This window comes from Oryctolagus cuniculus, chromosome 3 (assembly GCF_964237555.1).
Source record: "Oryctolagus cuniculus chromosome 3, mOryCun1.1, whole genome shotgun sequence".
NCBI classification, from domain to species: Eukaryota; Metazoa; Chordata; class Mammalia; order Lagomorpha; family Leporidae; genus Oryctolagus; species Oryctolagus cuniculus.
Window position 1 is genome coordinate 107,488,219 of NC_091434.1, and position 27,319 is coordinate 107,515,537.

General features: G+C 41.3%; 1 protein-coding gene across 1 annotated transcript in view; it reads left to right on the forward strand.

Annotated features, from left to right (window-relative positions):
- MCM6 (minichromosome maintenance complex component 6) overlaps window positions 1-20,187 on the forward strand; it is a 48,668-nt gene extending 28,481 nt beyond the window's left edge. The window contains exons 10-17 of the mRNA XM_002712120.5: window positions 103-210; window positions 974-1,129; window positions 2,564-2,692; window positions 5,802-5,963; window positions 10,984-11,119; window positions 12,306-12,461; window positions 15,248-15,387; window positions 19,688-20,187. Coding sequence (XP_002712166.2) covers window positions 103-210; window positions 974-1,129; window positions 2,564-2,692; window positions 5,802-5,963; window positions 10,984-11,119; window positions 12,306-12,461; window positions 15,248-15,387; window positions 19,688-19,804 — 1,104 coding nt within the window. The 3' untranslated portion in view covers window positions 19,805-20,187. The remainder of the gene's footprint in view (window positions 1-102; window positions 211-973; window positions 1,130-2,563; window positions 2,693-5,801; window positions 5,964-10,983; window positions 11,120-12,305; window positions 12,462-15,247; window positions 15,388-19,687) is intronic.
- The last annotated feature ends 7,132 nt before the right edge of the window (window positions 20,188-27,319 follow it).

The following is a 27,319-nucleotide window of genomic DNA, read 5'->3' on the forward strand; positions in this document are numbered from 1 at the left end:
TTTTCACTTATTGGGATAGAAAGATATTGTAGTGTAATTTGGGTGTGCTTGTCATATCACATCTGAAAGGCAATTTGTTATGCTAGATTTGTTTGGTTACAGGGTGTGTGTTGTATCGATGAATTTGACAAAATGGACATGCGGGATCAAGTTGCCATTCATGAAGCTATGGAACAGCAAACCATATCCATCACCAAAGCAGGAGTAAAGGTATGTCTGTTTTGTTCCACTGTGTAATGCTTTGTAGATTGATGTGGTACTAGAAAAACGCATCTGGATGAAGTCCTTTACTTCATCATGTATTGCTGTTCAGTAAAATGGAAAATACATTCCTGAGAATTATTAATCCCAATTTGTGATAGTTGGTTGAAATACTATTAAATATGTTCCTGTGACAGAAGGTAAAGGAAGTACTTGTGAAAATTTTAGCATTTCACCTCTCAAAATATTCATGAGTGTAGTTTCTGTATTCTTTGATAAAGCATATTTCCAGTTAAAACAAAAATAACCAATCAAGTTGCTTAACTGAAAATTAAACAAGGAGTGTAACCAACACATTTTGACACTTTTTCTTTGCCAATACATTTTAGATCAACTCTGTTTTTTTAATTACTCCTTGGTACTCAGTCGAATGTACCACACAATTTGGTTCTTTTGAATCCTATAGAGCCACATTTGAATCATTTTCAGTCTTCCGTATTACAAGAAGTATTGTAGTAAACATCCTTGAACATAGGTTTACTAATGCTTACAGAATAAATTCCAAACAAATTGTTGAGGTGCGCACATCATATCATCAAAATTATATAGGAGTTCCAGTAGGCTGCACTGTGTATTACTTTACTTTAAATTTTTACTGATCCAACAGGTGAAAAATAACAAATTATGAGGAAGATTGAGCATATTATTGCATGTTTATCAGCTAGTCCAGATGTTCTTTTAACACTGTCACAATTCTTTCTTTTGTGGTCAGGCTACTCTAAATGCCAGAACATCCATTTTGGCAGCAGCAAACCCAATCAGTGGACACTATGACAGATCAAAATCATTGAAACAGAACATAAATTTGTCGGCTCCCATCATGTCCCGATTTGATCTCTTCTTTATCCTTGTGGATGAATGCAATGAGGTAATCACGTGAGCTGTCACTGCTAGCTTCCTTTTTCATTTTGAATAATTAACACAGGGCTGGAAAATACACTGCCTGACACCTGATATTGTACTGATGTGTACTGACCTTTTGTTACCCTAAATGTGACACAGGATTGGGTAAAGAGTTTGGTAAGTACTATTTTAATTTTCAAAAAAAGAAACAAATTACAATCAGCTGCTGTCCATATGCTTTTAGATTTTTATAAAACAGGTTTTTTTGTTGGTGGTGGTTTTGTTTTTTCAGTCACCTTGAAAACACTTGGATGCCAGGGAAGTTTTTTTTCATGATGAATCATTCATTTTCCCATTTCCTCCCTTCAAGCTGTTGAATGTATTAGTTTTTTTCCCCTGGTTATGTGGTAGTTTAAAGATTGAGTGAAAAATTGAGTTTACTTGAATTCTGTTATACTTCATTAGAACTACTTATACTTAAATATTGATAAATATTGCACAGCTCAGATATAAACTGAACTACTAAATGACAAGGTGTCACAGCTCATACTAATACTATTGGCTATATTTTAATTACTGAATATGGAGGTGTTCTACATTCCATTCAGCACAATGCCCAGCTTTTGTTTATCATGGGAACTTTAAAAGTCATCTATTTTGTGAGTGGCTGTCTTTTTTTCTTTTCCTCTACAAATGTATTTAACCACAGATAATGGGGTTGCCTGATTTTGTGCATCTCAGCACATGACTGATTAAATTAGTTTTGGGGTGATTAGGTTAGGCTGCATTAAAGCATTAGAGAAAATAGTTTTATAGAACTTTAACTGGAAATAATTTCACACTTGGAGTTACAAGAAAAATACTGGTGTGTAGAACACTTTATTTCCTGTTGACCTTGTTCGTGTTAACTGTTAACTGCTCATTTGCTTTTCAGTATGTACACATTTTTGTTACTGAGCTATTTCAGAACAAGTTATATATTTTTGGTAGCTTTTTTTTGTTAACAATTCTGTGTGATTATTTTCTGAACATGGTGACTAAAAGCACAGACACTGAAGGGAGACTATTGAAATCTTGACTCAACTACTCACTGTGAACTTGAACAAATTCTGTGGGCCTAGATTTGCTCATCTGAGAAATGAGGATAATATGACTTACGTACTAAGGTTTTTGTGAAGATTGCATAAGTTAATATTTTTGGATATGGTCATGGCAACCATGTCAGGCATATACTCAGGGCCCTTTAAATGTTAGCTCTGCTATTGTTATTAAAATTGGATATTCAGGAATAGAGTGAGGCATATCAAACTTACTATCAGACTTTTCTCACAAACTTGGTGTGCCTATTAATGCTTCTTTCAGTTGCATATTAGAGCTTGTTTTTAGCAATGAATCATTTCTTTTGGGGATCGTCTGAAGTAGATGTGATGGTTAAAGTGATTTTCTTATTTTGCATTAGGTTACAGATTATGCTATTGCCAGGCGGATAGTGGACTTGCATTCAAGTGTTGAGGACTTTATTGATCGTGTCTATTCCCTTGATGATATCAGGAGGTATCTTCTTTTTGCAAGACAGTTTAAACCCAAGGTAACTGCTCTTTTGTATTGGGGTAAAGCATGAGTATATTAAAGTGGAATTTAAACGAATAGGTTATATGGCAGTAACTAATACTTGTTTTATCAATCTAAGGGTTTTTTTTTTTTTAAAGATTTATTTATTTATTTGAAAGTCAGAGTGAAACAGAGAGAGGAGAGGTAGAGAGAGAGGTCTTCCATCTGCTGGTTCACTCCCTAGTTGACCGCAACAGCCAGAGCTGTGCCGATCTGAAGCCAGGAGCCAGGAGCTTCTTCCAGGTCTCCCAGGTGGGTGCAGGGGTCCAAGGACCTGGGCCATCTTCTACTGCTTTCCCAGGCCATAGCAGAGAGCTGGATGGGAAATGGAGCAGCTGGGTCTCCAACTGGCACCCATATGGGATGCTGGTGCTTCGAGCCAGGGTGTTAACCCACCACACCACAGCGCCGGCCCCCTCAATCTAAGTTTTTAAACCTGTTTTTAATTTGTTATTTTAATTTTTTTATGATTTATTTATTTGAAAGAGTTACAGAGAGAAACGGAGAAGCAGAGAGAGAGATCTTCCATTGCTGGTGCACTCCCCAGATGGCCTCAATGGGGTCCAAAGGCAGGGGCCCCAAGAACTTGGGTGATCCTTTACTGCTTTCCTGGGCACGTAAGCAGGGAGCTGGATCAGAAGGAAAGCATCCCGGACTCAAATTGGCACCTGTATTGGATGCCAGCGCTGCATGCAGCAGCTTTACCCACTACACTGCAGCATTGACCACCCCACCTCCCCTTTTTTTTTTCATTTTAGAAAGCAGTTTATTTCATCTATATTCCATATATTTTATTTGTGAGGTATTAATTACACTTTCTTTTAATTGGGAAAGGTAGGGAATTATTGCAGACCATGACATCCTTTTATTTCCTCCATTTTTAAGAATCTTAAAATTATTTAAGTAGTCTGTTGAATGTTCTTGAATAGGTTCTCTGGGGAAAACTTACTGGATTCTTCCAAGTAACTATGACAAATATGAATCACTAGGTTTAATAAATGATGTAGTTTACTGGACTCAATCTGTTGGGGTATCCAGGATACCTACCTGGCCATTTATTTTTAAAAATAAATGTCCAGGAGCTGGCGCTGTGGCCTAAGAAGTAAAGCCGCCACCTGCAATGCCGGCATCCCATATGGGCGTGGTTTGAATCCCAGCTGCTCCATTTCCAGTCCAGTTCCCTGCTAATGCACCTGGGAAAGCAGTAGAAGATGGCCCAAGTCCTTGGGCCCCTGTACCCACATGGAAGACCCCAAAGAAGCTCCTGGCTCCTCACTTTGGATCGACCAGCTATGCTAGGCTGTTGCAGCCATTTGGGGAGTGAACCAGCAGGTAGAATATTCTCTCTCTCTCTCTCTCTCTCTCTCTCTCTCTCTCTCTCAATATATATAATGCTGGCACCTCAGACAGCAGCTGTACCCACCATGCCACAGCACTGGCACCTCAGTGTTGCAGTTGATTTCTCAACAATGTTGCAATTGATTCATTTCTGAGAGGAGGAGCGTGGTGGGGGCAAGAGGCACGGAGTCACCATACAGACACCGGGAGTCAGGTGAAAGCAGGCCTGAGGCGAGCAGCCCGCAGACTCGTTTATTTTAATTAGTACAACAGCTTATATAGCCAAGACCAGCCAATCTGGTCAAGGGGCAGTCTATGCCCTAACCAATCACAGCCTGTTGCCATGCAGTTTCCAAAGCCATCCAAACACAGCCTGTTGCCAGTCAGGCTGTTGCCAGGCAGTTTCTGAAACCATCCAATCACTGCCTACCGTCAGTCAGGCTCTGTTGTCATGTGGTTTCCGAAGCCATCCAATCATGGCCTGTTGCCAGGCAGTTTCTTTCGTCAGTGGCCATCTTGGCATGAGCTTTTCACCTCAGCAGCCATCTTGATATGACCTTTTCACCTCATTCCACCACATTTCCCCCTTTTTGTTTATTTTTGAGCAGCGGGAGGCATGATTCTTGGCCATACCGTTGTTGACCCCATTTCCATGTGGTCTCTGTATGCCGCTGTGCCTGTCTTAGGTTGTCCCCCAGGGGATCTTACCCGTCATTGACTAACCAGCGCTCAAATCGAGAGACCACAGGAGTGCTTGCTCAGATAGGGGTAGGAATGAGGAATAATGGTAATCAGGAATGGCGTGACCGCACACAGGCTGTGGGCCGTTCAAGTGGCTGACCAGAGTTAGTGGGGTATAAAACAGTAACAAATATGGTTATGGGCAGTTTCTCAGGGTAGGATGATAGGGCAGGTGCATATGCTAACAAGGCGGATTCTCAGTCTTGTTCATCTGGTTCTGGTTGGCTGTCAGTTGCAGGCTTGATGTTTCTGGCTGGTACCCAAATGGGCTGTTCCTCATTCTCTGGAAAGACACAAGCATATCCTTGACCCTTGGTTAGCAGAGGGTGTGGTCCTTTCCATTCTCCTGTCAGGGGGTCTTTCCACCTAACCATAGGGTCTGGGGTCTGGGATGGAAAGGATCCCCAGTGTTTATAAGCTGGGCTGATCCCTTTGGAATCAAAAGTAAGAAAACTGATAGTGAAAAGGACGTCAGTCAAAGCAAGCTGTGGGTCTGGGGGCATATGATTGTTTTTCTGTCTTTGTAAGAGATCTTTAATCATCCTATGAGTTATGATTGCCTGTCCCTGTGGGTTGTATGGGATTCCTGTGGCAGACTGTATGTGCCAAGATTTCAGGAAGGAATTAAATTCCTGTGATGTATACGCTGGCCCAGCTAGCTCAGTCAGTAGAGCATGAGACTCAATAATCTCAGGGTCGTGGGTTCGAGCCCCACGTTGGGCGCCAGATGTTGCTGTTGATTTCTCAGCAATGTTGTAGTGGATTCAAATATTCTCTCTCTCTCTCTCTCAATATATATAATGCTGGCACCACAGACAGCAGCTGTACCCACCATGCCACAGCACTGGCACCTCAGAAGTCTTTTTAATAGTAATTCACTATCACTGATATCAGAATTTCACCTAGCTTAGTTCCCCAAAATGTTGCCACCTGAATGACCTGTAAGCTTATTAAAGTACCTGTCACCAAATAAAAGTGTCTCTAATTTCACTGATGTTCCGAAACAGATTTCCAAAGAATCAGAGGATTTCATTGTGGAACAGTATAAAAGGCTCCGCCAGAGGGATGGATCTGGAGTAACCAAGTCATCGTGGAGGATTACAGTGAGACAGCTTGAGAGCATGATCCGTCTCTCTGAAGCTATGGCCCGGATGCACTGTTGTGATGAGGTATCAGTCACTTGGACATGATGAGATCAAAGACAAATTTGTTGCCTTGTAGGCGTGTTTTTATCTTCAATATGGGACATACCAAACTTTACTGCATATTTATTTATAACTGTAGAGTGCTCACAGGACACATGACCCTGGGACTTTCTGTTTAACAAGGTTTTTATCAAGTGATTAATAGTGATATAATCACATCATAGATTATTGAGTGTTTATAGAGTTGAGTTACCACTCACAACCATTCATTCAGGAAAAGCATTTTGAGACCATATATTTTGTGCTGGGCTTGGAATACAGATAAGATAATGCAGCCTCTGGGTTTAAAGAGAACTCTCCTCCTAGGTTTGTATAATGTACAGTTTTTAAACTGTTGCTTGAGCATTGGATGCTACAAGCATATGTCAGTGGGTGTTGGAGAGGTGGAGGGAAAGGGTGTCAAAGCTCTGTAGTTCTTCAATCAAAACCCCCTTTTATCTAGTTTAGATATTACATTTGTAATAGTTTGGTTTTGGTGTTTTTTGTAGTCTAATTGAGGTATAATTTACATAGAAGGCAATGTACAGATTGGTGACATATAATATGTTTTTGTATGTATTATATATAGGTATATGTAAAATACATATATTTGAATGTCTTGTGACCGGTGAGCACAAGATAGAAACCATTTCCATCATCCTAGAAAGTTCCCCTTTGCCAGGCTTCACCTTCTTCCCTAGAAGTGTCTGTTACTCTGATTTCAATCACCATTTTTTTTTACCCTAGATGAAATTTTTGGCTTAAAAATTTCCCCATTTAAGTTTTCAAATTCTTTGCTATCTGGTGCTTTGCTATCAAAGTAGTTTCACACAAACTTATCTAGTATTATTTGATTTACCTGACATTTAATAGGCATTTGTCTGGGAAAAAAGATGAGTAAGAGAGCCCTTGCTTTCCTTTTCTGATAATGTGGTGGGGACAAGATATGTATTTCATTAAGCTTCTGAAAAATGCAAGGAAAATCCCTGTGACCCTGTGATAGAACATCACAAGCGAAGAGTACAGAGATCAATTCCTTTATCCCTAAAGGAAGGGGGAGGAGGTTGTAGAAGTGCTGATACTGAATTCTAATCACTAATGGGTGTGTAGAGTTTTGATAGGCAAGAGATCTTTGAGGAAAGGGCATTCTAGGGTGAAAGTTTAGTGAGACCACAGAATACCTGGAGGAATATATAAAGGGGATTCTTAACAACCATGCTGACATTTATACTTTTTGGGAATTGTGCTGTTTTCTGAATGAGTTGTAAAATTGGTATTGTGTTAGAGCAAGCTGTAATAATTTTGGTCATTTTAAAAAATTTCATCTTGGGGCCGGCACCGTGGCTCAATAGGCTAATCCTCCGCCTGCAGCGCCAGCACACTGGGTTCTAGTCCTGGTCGGGGTGCTGGATTCTGTCCCGGTTGCCCCTCTTCCAGGCCAGCTCTCTGCTGTGGCCTGGGAGTGCAGTGGAGGATGGCCCAAGTAATTGGGCCCTGCACCCGCATGGGAGACCTGCAAGAAGCACCTGGCTCCTGGCTTTGGATCAGTGCAGTGCGCTGGCTGCAGCGGCCATTGGAGGGTGAACCAATGGCAAAAGGAAGACCTTTCTCTCTGTCTCTCTGCCTCTCTGTCTCTCTCTCTCTCTCTCTCTCACTCTCACTCTCTCTCACTGTCCACTCTGCCTGTCAAAAAATAAAATAAAAAAAAATTTCATCCTGGGGCAGGTGTATGGTCTAGCAGTTAAGATGCCTGCAACCCATATGGGAGTGCCTGGGTGTAATACTGGTCTCTGGTTCCTGAGTCTAGCTTCTTGCTAATGGCAGCTGTGATGGGGTCAAGTAACCTACAAGGGAGAACTGGATTGGAGTTCTACCTTTGGCCCAATCCAGTGCTAGACATCACAGGCATTTTGGGGGTGAACTAGTGATTGAGACCTCACTTGCCTTTTTTTTTTTTTTTTTTTTTTTTACTATGAAAACAAAAACAATTTATTACCAATCAGGCAAGGTGTAGGCAGTGGTCCAACACATAGCAAGGAGATTAAAGGCAAGAAGCATCAATTCTATCTACTAAGCAATACTAACTTAGTCATTGTAAATATATCTATTTAGAAAATGGCTTTCATTGTATAGTCTAAAGAGGATTGACATTTCAAGCCCCAAGAGGAACAAATGCCAAGTTAATACATATGTCCAACATAATTTGGGGGCAAAGAGACCTCACTTTCTATATGTCTGTCTCCCTTTTGAGTAAATGAAAATTTTGAAAATAAAAACTAATCTTTAGGTACCAAATTTACATAATATAGGGGCCGGTGCCGTGGCTCGCTTGGGTAATCCTCCACCTGCAGTGCTGGCATTCCATATGGGCGCTGGGTTCTAGTCCCAGTTGCTCCATTTCCAGTCCAGCTCTCTGCTGTGGCCTGGGAAAGCAGTGGAGGATGGCCCAGGTGCTTGGGCCCCTGTACCCGCATGGGAGACCAGCAAGAAGCACCTGGCTCCTGGCTTTGGATCGGCGCAACGCCAGCTGTGGTGACCATTTGGGAAGTGAACCAATGGAAGGAAGACCTTTGTCTCTCTCTCACTGTCTGTAACTCTACCTGTCAAATAAGTTAAAAAAAATTCAATGCACACATTTCAGGCACACATGAATATATTCTCTGAAGAAAATTGAGTATTTGAAGCATATGATATGAAAAATTCTGCATAAATGTAAGGTATTTGCTGCCTCTCTCTCTTTTTTTAATTAGTTTATGTATTTGAAAGTGATCTTCTATCCACTGGTTTACTCCCAAGTAGCTGCAATGGCCAGAGCTGGGCCTGTCCAAAGCCAGGAGCTTTATCTGGGTCTCCCATGTGGGTGGTGGGGTCCAAGCACTTGGGCCATCTTCTGCTTTCACAGACCATAGAGAGCTGGATTGGAAGCGGAACAGCCTGGATACAAAGCTGTGCTCATATGGGATGTTGTTGCTGCAGGCAGAGGCTGTCTGCTAGGCCACAGTGCCAACCCCTATACCTTCCTCATTTTTAAGATTATAGAACAGGCCGGTGCCGCAGCTCACTTGGCTAATCCTGGCACACTGGGTTCTAGTCCCGGTCTGGGCGCAGGATTCTGTCCCGGTTGCTCCTCTTCCAGTCCAGCTCTCTGCTGTGGCCTGGGAAAGCAGTGGAGGATGGCCCAAGTGCTTGGATCTGTACCCGCATGGGAGAACAGGAGGAAGTACCTGTTCCTGGCTTCGGATTGGCGCAGTGCACTGGCCATAGCAGCCATTGTGGGGTGAACCAATGGAAAAGAAGACCTTTCTGTCTGTCTGTCTCTCTCACTAGCTAACTCTGCCTGTCTAAAAAAATTTTTTAAAAGAAAGATTATAGAACAATACACCCATGATTTTCTCTAGCAAGTATATATTTCATTGTTTGCATTTAAAATCATTCAAATGTTTGATACTTTTTCTGCTATAAAATGTGAAGTGTGAATCACTGTATTCTCCTCAGTTGTTTACTTGTTGTTCCAAAACACTTTATTGAATCATCTTTTTCACTCTAGTTTGGTATACTTTTATTGTACATTCTTGGTTTATTAAGATCTCTTTTAGACTTTCTGTTGTATCCCATTGAGTCTGTTCATATCTTACATTGACAAGATATTTTAATGAATTTAAGTTTTCTATTTATCTGAAATAGTTAGACATCTTTGGTCCTCTCCAAATGGTTGTAGCATTTGGTCCTGGGCCAGGCCAAAGCCAGGAACCTGGAACTCCCATCCTGGTTCTCTTTTATAGGTGGGTGTCATGTTGGCCCAGGCACTTCAGCCATTTTCTACTGCTTTCCCAGGTGCTTCAGCAGGGAGCTGAATCAGAAATGGAGCAGCTGGGATTTGAACTGGCACTCACTTGGGATGCTAGCATTGTAGGTGGTAGCTCTACCTATTGGGCCACAATGGCAGCCCAAGGGGCTTTACATTTTAAATGTTAGGCTGGTTCCCGTGTGTTCTCTTTTTGGCTGTTACATACTTAGGCTTTTTATTATTAATATTATTGGTTATTTTTCATTAAATTTATATATTAACTTGAACAATTGACATCTTTATAGTGATTTTTCCTATTCTAGAATATTGTAGTAGTTAGAACAGGCTAGATTGTGCTACTGTAAAAATCATAGCTGCTTAAAATATTTTTTGCTGATTCTGCAAGTCTGTTGGGTCAACAGGATATCGTCCTTGTGTCATTCAGAGTCAGACACAAAGGTTCAATCTTGACATATGTTTCCATGATGACAGAAGACAGGAAGGAGAAAAGGTGGTGAGCCACAAAGCAACTCTTAGCCATCTTTCCAGAAATTACACTTCTGATATTTCACTGGCCAGAAAAGTTTGTCCATATCTAAGTTTGGGTATGGAAGTGCCTCTTAACCAAGTGGATGAATGAGAACAGCAAACATTTATGAGTAGTTGTGATGACTACTGCCAATAGTATCTTTGCACCTAACTATTTTGTTTCAGTGTTTTAAGCAGTTCTTTTCATAAGTTTTTGCATGTTTCTTGTTGAACATGCAACATGTTGGTATTTTGCTGTTTTTCTTGGTTTTTAACATAAAATCATTTTTCCATTTCATTTTTTGTTCTTATTGTCATGCAATATTGGTGAATTCCCATAATTTATTCACCAGTTCTCCTGTTACAGACATTTGGATAATATAATGCATATATGTTTACATTTCTGTGACTATACACTAAGGAGTGGAATTGTCAGATAGTAGATTTTGCATGTGTTGTGTTAAAAATGCCATAGAGTTTTAACAGTTTATATTCTCGCCTGTAATGAATGAGAGTTGTGCATTGTTGTCAACACTTAGTAATGTCCACCATTTCAGCAATTCTGATACAAAAAACTTTGTTGTGCTAGCATATCACGTTGTGTTTTTGTGGTGAGAGAGATCATCTAAAGACCATCTGGTACATCAAGAAAACTCAGTTAACTGAATTACCTCCTTTTTATTGGGTTAGGTCCAACCTAAACATGTGAAGGAAGCTTTCCGGTTACTGAATAAATCAATCATCCGTGTAGAAACACCTGATGTCAATCTAGATCAAGAGGAAGAGACCCAGATGGAGGTAGATGAGGGTCCAGTTGGCATCAATGGTGAGATATTTTATATGACTGTTCTGCAGATGGGAACCAAAAAGTTTTCTGAGCTGCCATGATGGTGAAAGTGCAGGTTTGAGTGGTTATAAAGTCTTTGTCGCAGAAGAGAAGAAAATGCATTTGAATTGAATTGTTTGCAAGTTAAAGTAAAATTAAACCATTTATATAATATATGTGCTTGAATGGGTGAAAGAAAATAACACCAAAATGGTGGTAGCAGACTTAAAATTGCTTGGCCTAGACCCTTATTTATGTTGTTATTTTGCTTTTTTAATTAAAAACTTTTAAGATTTTTATTTATTTGAGAGGTAGAGTTACAAACAAAGAAAAAGGTCTTTCATTCACTGGTTGACTTCCCCAAAGGCTGCAACTGCCAGAGCTGAACCAATAGAAAGCCAGGAGCTTCTTCTGGGGTCTCCCACACAGGTTCGGGAGCCCAAACATTGAGGCCGTCTTCTGCTTTCACAAGCCATAGCAGAGAGCTGGATTGGGAGAGGAGCATCTAGGGCACAAACCAGCACCCATAAGGGATCCTAGTGCCATAAGCGGAGGCCTAACCTGCTATGCCATAGCACTGGTCCCTAAAAACGTTTTAGAAGCCCAGTAGAGCAGACAAATGCCAGGATTTTTTTTTATTTTGTACACAGTAGTACAAATGAATTTTTTTTAAAGATGTTTTTATTTTGAGTTAAAAAGAGGGAAAGACAGATCTTCCATCCACTGGTTCACTCCTCAAATGGCTCCAACAGTCAAGGCTGGGCCATGCTGAAGCTAAGAGTTTAATCTAGTTCTCCCATAGGGGCCCAAGGACCTAGGCCGTCTTCCTGTGCTTTCCCAGGTGCATTAGCAGGGAGCTGGATCAGAAGTGGAGCATCTGGAACTCAAACCAGCACCTATATGAGATGCTGGCTTAACCCACTACACCATAACACCAGCCCCAATAAGTGAACTTTTAAATCATGAAATCTTTATATCTACCACTCCACGTTCATACCAACTGAGTTTTTGTATTCACTAGTAAAGTTTATAAATTTCCTTCCAATTTTTTGTAAAATTATTAGGTGTTGTGCATAACTGTATTGCTTTGAAATTAGTATAAGTAGGGTATTTGTCTGTGTTAACACTTGATAAGAGCCTGTTGCAGGCACTAAAACAACATTCAGGTAGTTACTTTTTCACTTAGGTCATGCTGACAGCCCTGCTCCTGTGAATGGAATCAATGGCTACAGTGAAGCTGTAAATCAAGATCCTGTACCCAAACCCTGCTTACGATTGGGCTTCTCTGAATACTGCCGCATCTCTAACCTAATAGTGCTTCACCTCAGAAAGATGGAAGAAGGTAAGACGATTCATAGCACTGTGTACATGTTTACTCATTTACACAAGCTGTATTTGCATAGTTCACTTCTGGTTACTGCACAATTGTATTCTATTAGAAAAGATGGTAAGTTGTTAGGCTCACATTAACAAGGTAAATTTGGAATGTCAGCATACCTGCTGGCCTGAACGTTTTCCTACAAGCTCATTGTCAGACAAAGGCTTATGGATCATTCTTGTTAATATTCTGGGCCTGTGTTACTAGCTTTAAAGCAGAATTTGGAACCTGATAACATAAATAAGCACACAGATTTATTTATTTATTTATTTTTTTAAAGATTTATTTACTTACTTGAAAGGAGAGAGGTCTTCCTTTTGTTAGTTCACTCCCCTGATGGCCGCAATAGCCAGAGCTGGGCCAATCCAAAACCAGGAGCTTCTTCCAGGTCTCCCATGTGGGTGCAGGGGCCCAAGGACTTGGACCATCTTCTGCTTTCCCAGGCCATAGCAGACAACTGGATCAGAAGTGGAGCAGCTGGGACTTGAACTGGCGGGCTCACGTGGGATGCTGGCACTGCAGGTGGCAGTTTTATCTGCTTTGCCACAGTGCTGGCCCCATGATTTATTTTATAGATACAGAATTACTACCCACAATGGCTTTATTTAAAATAGATGGACTCCCAGAGTTTTTTTTTTTTTTTTTTTTTTAAGATTTATTTATTTGAGAGAGTTATGGAGGGAGAGAGGGAAAGATAGATGTCCATTTGGGATGCTAACTTCACAGGTGGCAACTTTCCCCCCATGCCACAACACTGGCCCCAGTATTTGTTCTTCACATGCAAAATGAGCCCAAGAAATCTACACAATGCAAAGGCAGTAGCAGACCAGTAAAGCATGGTGTCTATCACTCAGTGCAGTATATGGATACAAGTACATTTCTACCTTAACTGCTTTACCACATTATTTATTCAAAATTTTATTACCCAGAAGTTAGACACAAGGCAGATGGAAAAACAATGTAATTGAATAGAACTTAAATTTCCATTTGATAGCTAATCATCAGGTAATTCTTATTTAAAATTTTAAAAGATAACTATGCTGGCTTCTAGATTTTTTTTTCCATCACAGTGTCCATTTTGTTATAGAGAAAGAAAACATTGGCAGTTGTCTTAGCTTAGTAAAGATCTGAGACTTGTAGTTTCTGGGCTTGTTCTTGGGAACTCTGGACAAGTGCGAGAAGAGAAGGCAGTAATGTGGCCACTGCATTGCACATCAGGTTTTATTCTCACTTTCTTCTCAAGAGCTTTGGGGACTCAATATGTTCTTATGTTTATTTACATCTCATTATTTTCTTTCTCTCTCATGGGACTGTTTTAGATGTAGATGACCATTGATGGAACAAAGGTAAAGTTAGCACCCACTCACGGAAGTTTTAGTACAGCTTTCATAAAACTTTTCAAAGCCATTATTATGGTAAGGCTAAACCGTCCTCCCTGCCCCTCATTTTTTGTGATGGCTGGAATCGAAACTAGAATTTTCTTCTATTCACTTTATTTCTGAGATAGATATGGTATTCAGGCCTCAATTTTTCTGATGAGAGTGTAACTTTCATGGTGTTTTTTTGTTGTTGTTGTTGTTGTTGGTTTTTTTTTTTTTTTTTTTTTTTTTAATTAAAAAAAATTTTTTTTTGACAGGCAGAATGGACAGTGAGAGAGAGAGAGAGAGAGACAGAGAGAAAGGTCTTCCTTTTCCATTAGTTCACCCCACAATGGCCACTGTGGCCGGCACACCGCGCTGATCCAAAGCCAGGAGCCTCTCCTGGTCTCCCATGCAGGTGCTGGGCCCAAGGACTTGGGCCATCCTCCATTGCACTCCCGGGCCACAGCAGAAAGCTGGACTGGAAGAGGAGCAACCAGGACAGAATCTGGCGCCCGGACTGGGACTAGAACCCAGTGTACCAGCGCCACAGGCAGAGGATTAGCCTATTGAGCCATGGCACTGGCTGTAACTTTCATGTTTTTAAGAAACAGAGTTTCTATGGCTAGACTTTCTTAAAATAAACTGGTAGTTTATTATTTTAGGTGAAAACCCACGGATTCTTGGTTGACTCAAAGTCTTTCTTCCCAAAGAGGAAAAGTTACATTTAAGCTTTGTTCATTTTTCTGAGATTGATTTTATTTATTTGAAAGGCGGAGTTAGAGATCTGCCATCTGCTGATTGACTTTCCAAATGGCCACAACAACCAGGAGCTTCATCCTGGTCTCCCATGTGAATGAAGGAGCCCAAGGACCTGGACCGTTTCCCGATGCTTTCCCAGGTGCATTAGCAGGGAGTTGGATCAGAAGTAGAACAATTGGGACTTGAACTGGTGTCCTCCCATATGGATGATGGTGTTGCAGACAGTGTCCTAACCCATTACTCCACAACGGTGGCCTCACATTTAAGTTTTGTTTGCTGCTGTTTCATTCCTAATTTATTCTTTCACTTGCTGTTGGCAGACTTTTTCATAGCTAATAAAGCATGAAGAAAAAACCTTCATACTTCGAAATGTTAATAGGTTTTAAGAAACCTGTTTCTATTTTATTTAGAATTCTTCCTTTTCTGGATATGGTACTGTGACAGGTTATTTCAGTCATATAATTAACATTGTAAACCTTATTTCATCAGATGTACTATTGATAGGTTGACAGTTATCTAATGTGTACAAGACCTTGTTGTGTATGTAGACAACAAGATTGGCAGTTCAATTTGTTTTGGCAATACAGTTTGCCAGAAAATAATCCTTTTAAAACATGCTTTTTGTTGCAGAAGAGGATGAGTCAGCATTAAAGAGAAGCAAGCTTGTTAACTGGTACTTGAAGGAAATCGAATCAGAAATAGATTCTGAAGAGGAACTTATAAACAAAAAGAGAATCATCGAGAAAGTTATTCATCGACTCACGCACTATGTACGTACCTAACTGCACTTGGCATAGTATTAATGAAGGAGAGTGTTCATGTCTTATATTTTTGTAGGTTCATTAGAGAATGTTTTTTGATATTTGTGTTACTAGAATGTGATCAGAATTACTCATTGTAAAACAAGGGAGAATTAGCAGCAAGTGACTTATTTCCTCTACTAAAATAGTCAGAACATAAAATCAAGTTAAATCTAGGAATGTTGCTTTGGAGCTGCTATCTGAATGTTTTTGTTTCCCACCCCAGCAACCTTATGCACCCATGGTCATACAGTAAACCTTTAAGTATCCTGACCACCTATTTCCTAGGTTTTATCTTCCTGATATCCTTAGTTCACACCTTACACAGCCCAGTAATCCCTGTTGTCTCATACTTTGAACTTTGTCCTTTTTTGTCTTCCTTACTTGGCAGAACCCAACCCTTGGTTAAATTTATCTCTGGGTAGCTAAAAGTACTCAGAGAAAAGTATATAACCACATATCCCATTTTATTTAAATTCATGACCACAAGTTTCAAGCAGGTATTTCATAACTTTTGTCTGGTCAAACTCATAATAGCATGATGCAGTTCCTAGTTGATGCATTCATCCACTCTTTTAAAGGCCCTAATACATTTTCTCCATTTGTCAACTCGTCATTCTAGGTATTCAGCCTGTCAGCAAAATTTGTCACAGTTGATCATTCTTTCTAGACTAATCTTCTAGAAGTCCCTGGACTTCTGAGTCACCTCATTCTCCTGGGTCTTCTGTCTCACTGGATATATCTTGAATCCTTTTTCCTGAAACTTTTTCTTGCTGTACTCTAGACCATTTGCATTCATTGCCTAATCTACTTGGTTTTAAGAATTTTCCATCTGCTGATGACTCCCAAGTTTCTGTCTTCATTTCTTACATCTCCGCTGAACCTGAGATAGATGCAGCCAGTTACCTACTAACAGGCATTTCATGCAACAGTTTCCCACCTCCGTGTCCCCATTTTACTCAGTTGCTGTAAGCCAGACATCTTGGACTCATTCTTGATTTCTTAGTTTTACTGTCCCTTCAGAATTATTCTTTAGCAGCAAATCCTGTGAGCCTCCCTTCAGTGTGTTTATATTCTCTGTTCACTGCCTCAGCAGCCCACCCAAGGCACCATGCCTGGATTCCCTCGGGCACCTCCTGACCCCTTTTTATTGGCTCTTTGCCTAGTATCAATTGTCTTTTTTTTCCATTTGTCTTTTTAAAACATAGTTTTACTGCCCTGCTTGTCAGTGTTTCTCTCACATTTAAAATAAAATCTAGTCTTCTCACCCTTGACTGCAGAACCCTACAAAATCTAGCTCTGTCTCCCTTATGCACCTCATACCACAGCACTCTTCCTCTTGTCTACTCTCCCCTAGTAACACTGGCCTTGTCCCTGTTCTTAGACCAAACACGAAGGCCTTTGCATTTGTCCTTTTTCTCTTTTCCCAGATATCCACATCCATACTAGTGTTAGCAGAGACATTACTCTTTGGAAGCTTTGATTTCTTTTTTTTTTTTTTTTTTTTTTTTTTTTTTTTTTTTTAAAGATTTATTTTATTTATTTGAAAGACAGAGTTACAGAGAGAGGTAGAGACAAAGAGAGAGGTCTTCCATCTGCTGGTTCACTCCCCAGATGGCTGCAATGGCCAGAGCTGTACCGATCCATAGCCAGGAGCCAGGAGCTTCTTCTGGGTCTCCCACATGGGTACAGGGGCCCAAGGACTTGGGCCATTGGAAGCTTTGATTTCAAAATGCTTGTCATTGCCTGATAGTGATTCTGTATGTAGTTAATTAGTTTGTCTTTCTTAGAAAGTAAATTCCATGGTGCGGGGCCTTTTTTTTTTTTTTTTTTTTTATTAAGGTAGAGTTAGAGAGGGAATGACATTGAGGTCTTCCATCAGCTGGTTCACTCTCCAAATGGCCACAATAACCCAGGATAGGCCAAGCCAAAACCAGGACCCAGGGCTTCTTCCAGGTCTCCCAAGTGAGTTCAGGGTCCTAAGGACTTGAGCCATCTTCCGCTGCTTTCCCAGCCACATTTGTAGGTGCTGGAGTGGAAATGGAGCAGCCAAGACTTGAACCAGCTCACCTGTATGGAATGTTGGCACTATAGGCAGTGGTTTAACCCACTTCGCCACAGTGCCAGCCCTGGGACTTACTACAGTATTCCCAGAATTTGCAGTGATGCCTGGCACATAAGAGAGATCAAATATTTGTTGAGTGATTTAATTTTTCTGTTCAAATGGCAGAGGTTCAACCATCACGACAATTTATTTTCGCAGTGCTTATTATATATGAGGGTACTTGTAGATCCTTGGAAGAATGGAATTAAAGGATAAGTTTATTTTAGGTACACAAATTTTTTAGAATCCATACATGGTTTATTTATGATTGGCATTTTCCACAAAATATTTGAATGTCCTTTATATGCATGGATTTTGAAATTCTTAGCACCAAAGTAAATTTAAGTTTTATTTGTATTTTTCCATTAACTTTTTGAAGCATGTATCAGGATTGTGTTATCTGAAAAACTGCTTACTTGTGGGGTTAGATCAGCACATGGTTACTGTGTGTGTGTGTGTGTGTGTGTGTGTGTAGGAAATTGAAAACAGCTACTCCGATCAGAATTAATATATGAGATATATGAATATCAAGCTAAATCTAAAGTGGAGCATGCACAGTGTTAACCTTTCTAGTGGTGGATAATGTTCTAGCATGGGCCAGCCCCTCCCTCCTTTGTGCCCCTTGGGATCAGTGTAGTGGAAAATGATCCAGTTTAAAACCCACACCAGGACTCCAGAACACATCATGAAATTGATAAAGCAGGATTACCTTTCTCAGCACAGCTGCCTTGCTTCAGAAGACCATAGAACTTATACTGTGCTGATCAAATGTGCTATGTGAGAAGGTGTGCTAGTATGTGCAGTGTGGGCTTCAAAGTATCCAGATTCCCTTGGTGGCCTCAGTGCACATACTGTGGGGCTTTGCCCATCTTAGGGTTAAATAAGTCTCTTTGGAGTTCATTTCCATGGGCTTGCCTGTGAGGTCTCATAGTAGACATTTTTAGCTGATATGTATACTATGGGCTTGAAATCTGTAACCAAGATTTGAAGCTAGATGATAATCTACTTTTTTTTTATTAGCTCAGGTGAAAAATGTTCAATGAATTCTCTTGAGTCTACATCTAACTGAATTATGAATGGGTGGTATATGAATACATTCAGTAGCCAGCAATTAAAAAGTAACTAATATTAAATAAAATTAAATACACCTTTAAATATTTTGTAGAATTTTGCATAATCATGTAATCTTAAAATTCAAATATTACTTCTGTCTTCATAAATTTATAAGCATTTTATATAATGAGCCTTGAAATCTTAGTAAAATCACTGTATCTGTTGAATTTAACTTTTCAGAAAGGAAATATATGAAAAGGTCAACATCCTTATAAAAAGGGATTTAGGAGAATGTTGTGTTTTTTTGTTTTTGTTTTTTAAGATTTTATTTATTTGTTTGACAAGTAGAGTTACAGACAGGGAGAGGGAGAGACAGAGAGAAAGGTCATCCATCGCTGGTTCACTCTCCAGATGGCTGCAACATCCAGAGCTGGGCTGATCTAAAGCAAAGAGCCAGGAGCTTCTGCGGGTCTCCCATGTGGGTGCAGGGGCCCAAGGACTTGGTCTATCCTCCACTGCTTTCCCAGGCCGTAGCAGAGAGCTTGATCAGAAGAGGTACAGCTGGGACTAGAATCAATGCCCATATGGGATGCTGGTGCCACAGGCGTTGGATTAACCTACCGTGCCACAGTGCTGGCTCCTTAAGAGAATGTTAATAGTGATTTTTAAGATACAGTCCTGGACTGGTGGTTTAGTAAATTAAGCTGTCTCCTATGACACTGGCATCCCATATGGTTGCTAGTTTGTATCCTGGCTGCTCTACTTCTATTCCAGCTCCCTGCTAATGTGCCTGCCCACCCACGTGGGAGACCCAAATGAAGCTCCTGGCTTCAGCTGCATTCAGCCCTGGTCATTGTGGCCACTTGGGGAGTGAACCAGCAGATGGGAGATCTCTCTGGCTCTCGATCTCTCTGTTTTTGTAACTCTGCCTTTCAAATAATCTTGTTTAAAAAAGAAACAAGAAAAGCAAGTGAAATACAGGTACCTTTAAAAAAATGTTGCGAGGGGGGACATGAAAGAAAATGTCAGTAGCAAGCATTCAGAAGCATCAGTGTATATGGACATTTCCATAATATTGCTGGAGACCTGAGGACAAATGTTCATGTTTGACAGGATCATGTTCTAATTGAGCTCACCCAAGCTGGATTGAAAGGCTCCACAGAGGGAAGTGAGAGCTATGAAGAAGATCCCTACTTGGTAGTTAACCCTAACTACTTGCTCCAAGATTGAGATATTCGAAGTTACTGACCAGAGCTGGGGAACTGTGCACACCACCTCCTATCTGAAGCCTGGATGGTTCCTGCTAGAGAAAGAAGTGTCTCTGCAAGTGATGCTTCAGGATTTGTTTTGAAAAACAAGAACTGAGTTGGCCCTGTATATGTCACATCCCTATCCTATGCTTTGATACCAACAGTAGGCTTTACCACTTTTCTTTAGTGTGCTTTTTGTTCTAGTATAATTGGAACCCAATAATGTGTAAGACTAGTTTTCATGAATAAGAACAGGCCCATTACTGTGATTGTATGTGATATGTTACTGAAGAAATAACTTTTTAAATTGCCAGCTATTGCTTTTATTCATAAAAATAAAATAAATCCAGTTTATTGAAACAAGTTATTTCTCCTAGGCTTGTTATTGCTTCTGTTTGTGCTCAATCTGGGGTGGAGGAGTAAAAGTATGGCATTACAGTTTAGGATTTGGTTCCTGAAAAGAAGGGATGGGAACCTTTTTTCTTTCAAGGTCTATTTGGATATTCATGGGCTACACAAAATTATCAACCTAAAAATTAGCCTGCTGTAGATTAATTGAACTTCAAGTCCTTTTTGTGGTTGCCTTGGCAGGGCCAAATCAAATGATTTTGGGGGCCTTATATAACCTGCAGGCCAGACATCCCATTTCCTGTCAAGGAGTCATTAGAGAATGAATATGAAAATTAAAAGTCTTGGGGCAGCCGGCGCCGCAGCTCACTAGGCTAATCCTCCGCCTTGTGGCGCCAGCACACCAGGTTCTAGTCACGGTCAGGGTGCCGGATTCTGTCCCAGTTGCCCCTCTTCCAGGCCAGCTCTCTGCTGTGGCCAGGGAGTGCAGTGGAGGATGGCCCAAGTCCTTGGGCCCTGCACCCCATGGGAGACCAGGAGAAGTACCTGGCTCCTGGCTTCGGATCAGCGCGGTGCGCCAGCCGCAGCGCGCCAGCCGCGGCGGCCATTGGAGGGTGAACCAACGGCAAAGGAAGACCTTTCTCTCTGTCTCTCTCTCACTGTCCACTCTGCCTGTCAAAAAATAAATAAGTAAAATAATAAAGTCTTGGGGCCTGCGCTGTGGCATAGCGAGTGTAGCCACAGCCTACAGTGCCAGCATCCCATATGGGTGCCAGTTCAAGTCCTGGTTGCTCGTCTTCCAATCCAGCTCTCTGCTATGGCCTGGAAAAGCACTGGAAGATGGCCCATGTCCTTGGGCCCCTGCACACCCATGGGGGTCCCAGAAGAAGCTCTTGGCTTTGGATCAGCGCAGCTCCAGCCATTGCAGCCAATAGGGGAGTGAACCAACAGATGGAAGACCTCTGTCTCTGTCTGCCTCTCCTCTGTGCTAACTCTGACTTTCAAATAAATAAATCTTTGAAAAAAAATTAAGTCTTGGAGGCAATTTTTCTAAAGTTCAGGATTTTTAAATTTTTAAAAAATTTTTTCCTTTGGTAGTGAATGATTTTTTTTTAAGTGATGACATGCAGATGGTTTTAACATAATCATCAACTAATCAATGATTGCTTAAGTTTTCAAAAAGGTAGTTTTTAAAGTTCTTAAGTTTTCAAAGAGGTAGATCATGCCAAATTGGAGCCTAACTATCCTTGTAGATGAAAGTTCAAAAAGTCCTTAACAAGTAGTCAAATATGTGATACTTCAAAGAAAACAACCTAATAAATTAACAGGCAGGCATTGTAGCACAGTGGGTTGAGCTGTTCTTGGGTCACCACATCCCATATTGGACTGTGGGTTTCAGGCATTTTTGCTGTGCTTTGATCCAACTCCCTGCTACTGTGCTTGAGAACCAGTGGGTGATGGCTCAAGTATTTTAGTTCCTGCCACCCACTTTGGAGACCATGATGAAGTTCTTGACTCCTCTCTTCAGCCTGGCCCAGCCCAGACTGCTGGGCCATTTGGCGACTGAACCAGTAGATAAAAGATTGTCTCACTCTTTGAAATGCTTTTTTTTTTTTTTTTTTTGACAGAGTGGACAGTGAGAGAGAGACAGAAAGGTCTTCCTTTTGCTGTTGGTTCACCCTCCAATGGCTGCCGCGGCCGGCGTGCTACGGCCAGCGCACCGCGCTGGTCCTAAGCCAGGAGCCAGGTGCTTCTCCTGGTCTCCCATGTGGGTGCAGGGCCCAAGGACTTGGGCCATCTTCCACTGCACTCCCTGGCCACAGCAGAGAGCTGGCCTGGAAGAGGGGCAACTGGGACAGAATCCAGCGCCCCGACCGGGACTAGAACCTGGTGTGCCGGCACCGCAAGGCGGAGGATTAGCCTAGTGTGCCGCGGCGCCAGCCGTGAAATGCTTTCTTGAAAACTTTAAATAAGTAATAATGGGTATAGCAGTTTAAAACCCCATCTTTGGTTAGTAATCAAATATTCTGCTAGAGTGGACACTGTGGCCAGCAACTGAAGCCCACTTAACACACCTACATCCCTTTGTGAGTGCCTGAGATCAATTCCTGGCTACTTTCAAACCAGCTTTCTGCTCATGTTCTGTGAAGCTGCAGATGATAACCAAGTACTTGGGTTCCTGCCACCTATGTGGGAGACAAACGGAGTTCCTGACTCCTTTCAGTCTGAACCAGCATGGCTGTTGGGGGGCATTTAGGAGAGTGAGCCAGCAGATGGAAGACAATTGATTTCTCTGCCTTTCAAATAAATTTTAAAAATACTCTGCTGAAAAATACAAAACTTCTCATTCAAAGCAAGTAATTTAAATATTTAAATAATTCTTCCAACAACAGCAAAAGGGATAAGCAGAGTTCAGATTGCATTTCTAATTGATAACAGTGGACAAATAAAAAAAGTTAACACTGGATGAATTGAATAACCAGTAAGTGTATCAGTTACTGAACATAAGGCAGCTAATATGGAAATCTGAAAACCTGAATCCAAGGCACATTAGAGTAAATCTTACTGAAGTACCCACTCTAGCTGGGGATTAAGGTAATTGTTTATAGGACAGGTTGCATGTGCATTCATTGTTAACTCCAATGTATTGTCAAGTGCAAACCAATACATCAGTACTGAAGCGAGGGGACAGGCAGTACAAAGGAGAACATAAAAGTGTGTAGTTGAACAAGTGTATGCGTGGCACAACAGCAAGTGCTATAGACATCAGAGCTGGTTGAGAGACCCAAATTCTGCTCAAGGCACCACACACTTAACGGGCATTAAAGAAAGGACACCCATACTGGTTTCACCTAGCTCAGTACCATGGCCAAGGCATGGGGCCCAAAGTGCGCTTGAAGTGCGACCCACCCAGCAAGCGGCTGCTGCTTACCCCCAGACTGCCTGCTTGGCAAGATCCCGCTCCTAAAGCAGGGGCTCCCCAGGACCTCCTCCAGCCAATTTCCACCCTTCCCTACAGCTAGCTACTCCTGGTCAGGCACAGGTCTCCTAACTTAAGCTCCTCACTCTCCTCCAGCCCCTACCTCTACCAGCTCACACATCAGAGGGGTCGAAGGTTGCTCGTAAGATAGTTTAAAAACAAAAGTTTGTTGCATTGTTTCATTAATATTTTTGTAAGGAATTATTTATTTATTTGAAAGAGTTACAGAGAGGCAAAGGCAGAGATTTCCATCCGCCCTAAATGGCCGCAAGAAGCGGAGCTGGGTCAATCCAAAGACGGGAGCCAGGAGCCTCCTCCAGGTATCCCATGTGGGTGCAGGGGCCCACGCACTTGGGCCATCTTCCACTGCTTTTCCTGGCCATAGCAGAGAGCTGGATCAGAAGTAGAGTAGCTGGGACTCAAACTGGCACCCATATGGGATGCCAGCACTGCAGGTGCTTCAGCCCCTTATTACTCTTTTTTTTTTTTGACAGGCAGAGTGGACAGTGAGAGAGATGGAGAGAAAGGTCTTCCTTTTTCCGTTGGTTCATCCCCCAATGGCCGCTGTGGCCGGCACACCACACTGATCTGAAGCCAGGAGCCAGGTGCTTCTCCTGGTCTCCCATGTGGGTGCAGGGCCCAAGGACTTGGGCCATCCTCCACTGCACTCCCGGGCCACAGCAGGGAGCTGGACTGGAAGAGGAGCGACCGGGACAGAATCTGGTGCCCCGACTGGGACTAGAACCCGGGGTGCCTGTTTATTTCTGTGCCTTAAGAAGAAAATCAGAGCGTTATTTTCAGGTTTTTTAAGGGAAAATATGAGTTTTCTGTATTACAAGGTGTCCCCATTTTATGGCTTTCATCCAGGAAAAAACATTACTCTTTATGATCCTGCCGGTTTCTGAGCCTAACAATTACTGAGACTTAGCTACCATCAGGTAAGTTAGGATCCAGCAGTTCTTATTGCAACAGCCTTTAACAGCCAGTTAAGGGAGTTAGGGAGTTAAGGGAGTTGAGGCCAGTTAGGGAACCTGTGTCTATACTGAGTTATTTGAAAGGCAGAGTGACAGAGAAAGGAAGAGAGAGAGCTTCCATCCACTGGTTCACTCCCCAAGAGGCCACAACAGCAGGGGCTGAGCCAGGCTGATGCCAGGAACCAGGAACTCCATCTGGGTCTCCCACATGTATGACAGGGGCCCAAGTACTTGAGTCATCTATTGCTTTCTCAGGCACATTAGCGGGGAGCTGGTTCTGAAGTGGAACAGCCAGAACTTGAACCGGAGCTGCAATATGGGATGCCAAAACCAGCCCCTCTACCGGTACTTGTCAGGAAGGTGAAGGGATTAATGGATAATGATGTGTCCCCAGAGGATATGTCCAGGTTCTTTTTGCTGCTCCAAGAATCATGTGGCTCATCAAGATTAACTAAAGCAAGCAATTTATTGTAAATGAAAGTGCACTCTCCAGAGTAGGAGAGCAAGCAGGCTTGGACTGGAAGAGCATCTGCCCCGAGGGTCTGAGGGTTTTTTTTTTTTTTTTTCTTTTCAACTTGTAATGATAGGACAAGAATATGCATGGGATAGAGAGAACTCTGGGAATAGATGAGGCTTTCCTGAAATAGAGGTGCCACGTATTTTCTTTCCTAATGAGGTCCTTTTGTATCTGTCATGGTGGTTCTAGAGGCAGGTGGCAGCCAAAACCACAATGCTTATATTATAATGAACCTAGAGTTAATTAAGGTCACGATAAGACTGATGGTATGGTAATTTGCCAACCCTGTAGTTTCTGAGTTGTTATGATATGGAAAGTCCTGGAGACTTCCTGGGACATCTGGGCTCCACTCATATCTAGCTGTCTGCCTACGCTAGCAGAAATGTATATGAGATCTTTATGAAGACAATTAGGTAAATATTTCAGATAAAGAAATAGATGTAATGTTCTAGAATGGGAAGGTTTGGATATTTTAAATTGTCAACTGATCTGTAAATATAATGACTGTCAATCAAATCCCAACAGATGTCTATCAATAAGGAAATCATTACATAAGTTGTGACATAACTATACTACTGCGGTATACACACAAAAATGAGGTAGATGTAGATGTTCTGAAAGGGAATTATATCCAGGTCATATGCAAAAAGATATGCAAATATAACCAAGAAGATTTAGGGGGAAAAAAAGCAAGATCTTAAAGGCCTTGTCCTATCAGAAACAGAAAGTACTTACTGCACTATGGTAATTAAGGTTGTGTGGTATTAGCACAGGAATAGATAAATTAATCAAAGTCCAGAAACATCTACATCTATCGATTTTTCATTACTGTTAAGATGGCATTTCAAATAGTGGGGAGGGAATAGTCTATTCAATGTGTTACAAATTGACCTGCCATGGGGCTGGCCTTGTGCAGAGCAGGTAAAGCTGCTGCCTGTGATGCCAGCATTCCATACAGGCACCAATTCCTGACCCAGCTCTTCCACTTGCAATCTAGTTCCCTGCTAATGGCCTGGAAAAAGCAGTGGAAGAGGCCCCTCCCACAAACATGGAAGAGTTGGATGTGACTCCTGGATTTGGCCTGGTCCAGCCCTGGCTGTTGCGACCGTCTGGGGAGTGATGGAGCAGAGAAACACACTCTCTCTCTCTCTCTCTGACTGTTCCTCTTTCTCTATAATTCTGCCTTTCAAATAAATAAATCTTAAAAAAAAAAAAAAAAAAAAAAAAAAAAACTTGACCTGCCAAAGCTGGAATTCACAGTGGTTGAAGATCTAAAGATTAAAAAAAAAAAAAAAAAAAAAAAAAGTACAGAAACCCTTAAGTGGGTTTGACATGGAAACCTTAAAAAATTAGGGTTCCAATGGTCTGAGAAGCTGCATGGTATGATTCTAATTCTTTTGAATTTGCTGAGACTTGCTCTAGGCCATAAAGCAAGTCTCAGCAAATTCAAAAGAATTAGAATCATACCATGCAGCTTCTCAGACCATAAAGGAATGAAGTTGGAAATTAGCAACTCAGGAATCCCTAGAGCATACGCAAACACATGGAGATTGAACAACATGCTCCTGAATGAACAATGGGTCATAGAAGAAATCAAAAGAGAAATCAAAAACTTTCTGGAAGTAAATGAGGATAACAGCACAACATACCAAAACTTATGGGACACAGCAAAAGCAGTGTTAAGAGGAAAGTTTATATCAATAGGTGCCTACATCAAGAAATTGGAAAGACACCAAATAGATGAGCTTTCAGTTCACCTCAAGGATCTAGAAAACCTACAGCAAATCAGACCCAAATCTAGTAGGAGAAGAGAAATAATTAACATCAGAGAAGAAATCAACAGGATTGAATCAAGAAAAACATTACAAAAAATCAGCCAAACGAAGAGCTGGTTTTTTGAAAAAATAAACAAAATTGACACCCCATTGGCCCAACTAACTAAAAAAAGAAGAGAAAAGACCCAAATCAATAAAATCAGAGATGAAAAAGGAAATGTAACAACAGACACCACAGAAATAAAAAGAATCATCAGAAATTACTACAAGGACTTGTATGCCAGCAAACAGGGAAACCTATCAGAAATGGATAGATTCCTGGACACATGCAAACTGCCTAAATTGAACCAGGAAGACATCGAAAACCTAAACAGACCCATAACTGAGACAGAAATTGAAACAGTAATAAAGGCCCTCCCAACAAAGAAAAGCCCAGGACCAGATGGATTCACTGCTGAATTCTACCAGACATTTAAAGAAGAACTAATCCCATTTCTTCTCAAACTACTCAGAACAATCGAAGAAGAGGGAGTCCTCCCAAATTCTTTCTATGAAGCCAGCATCACCTTAATTCCTAAGCCAGAAAAAGATGCAGCACTGAAAGAGAATTACAGACCAATATCCCTGATGAACATAGATGCAAAAATCCTCAATAAAATTCTCGCCAATAGAATGCAACAACACATCAGAAAGATCATCCACCCAGACCAAGTGGGATTTATCCCTGGTATGCAGGGATGGTTTAATGTGCGCAAGACAATCAATGTGATACACCACATTAACAGACTGCAGAAGAAAAACCATATGATTATCTCAATAGATGCCGAGAAAGCATTTGATAAAATACAACACCCGTTCATGATGAAAACTCTAAGCAAACTGGGTTTGGAAGGAACATTCC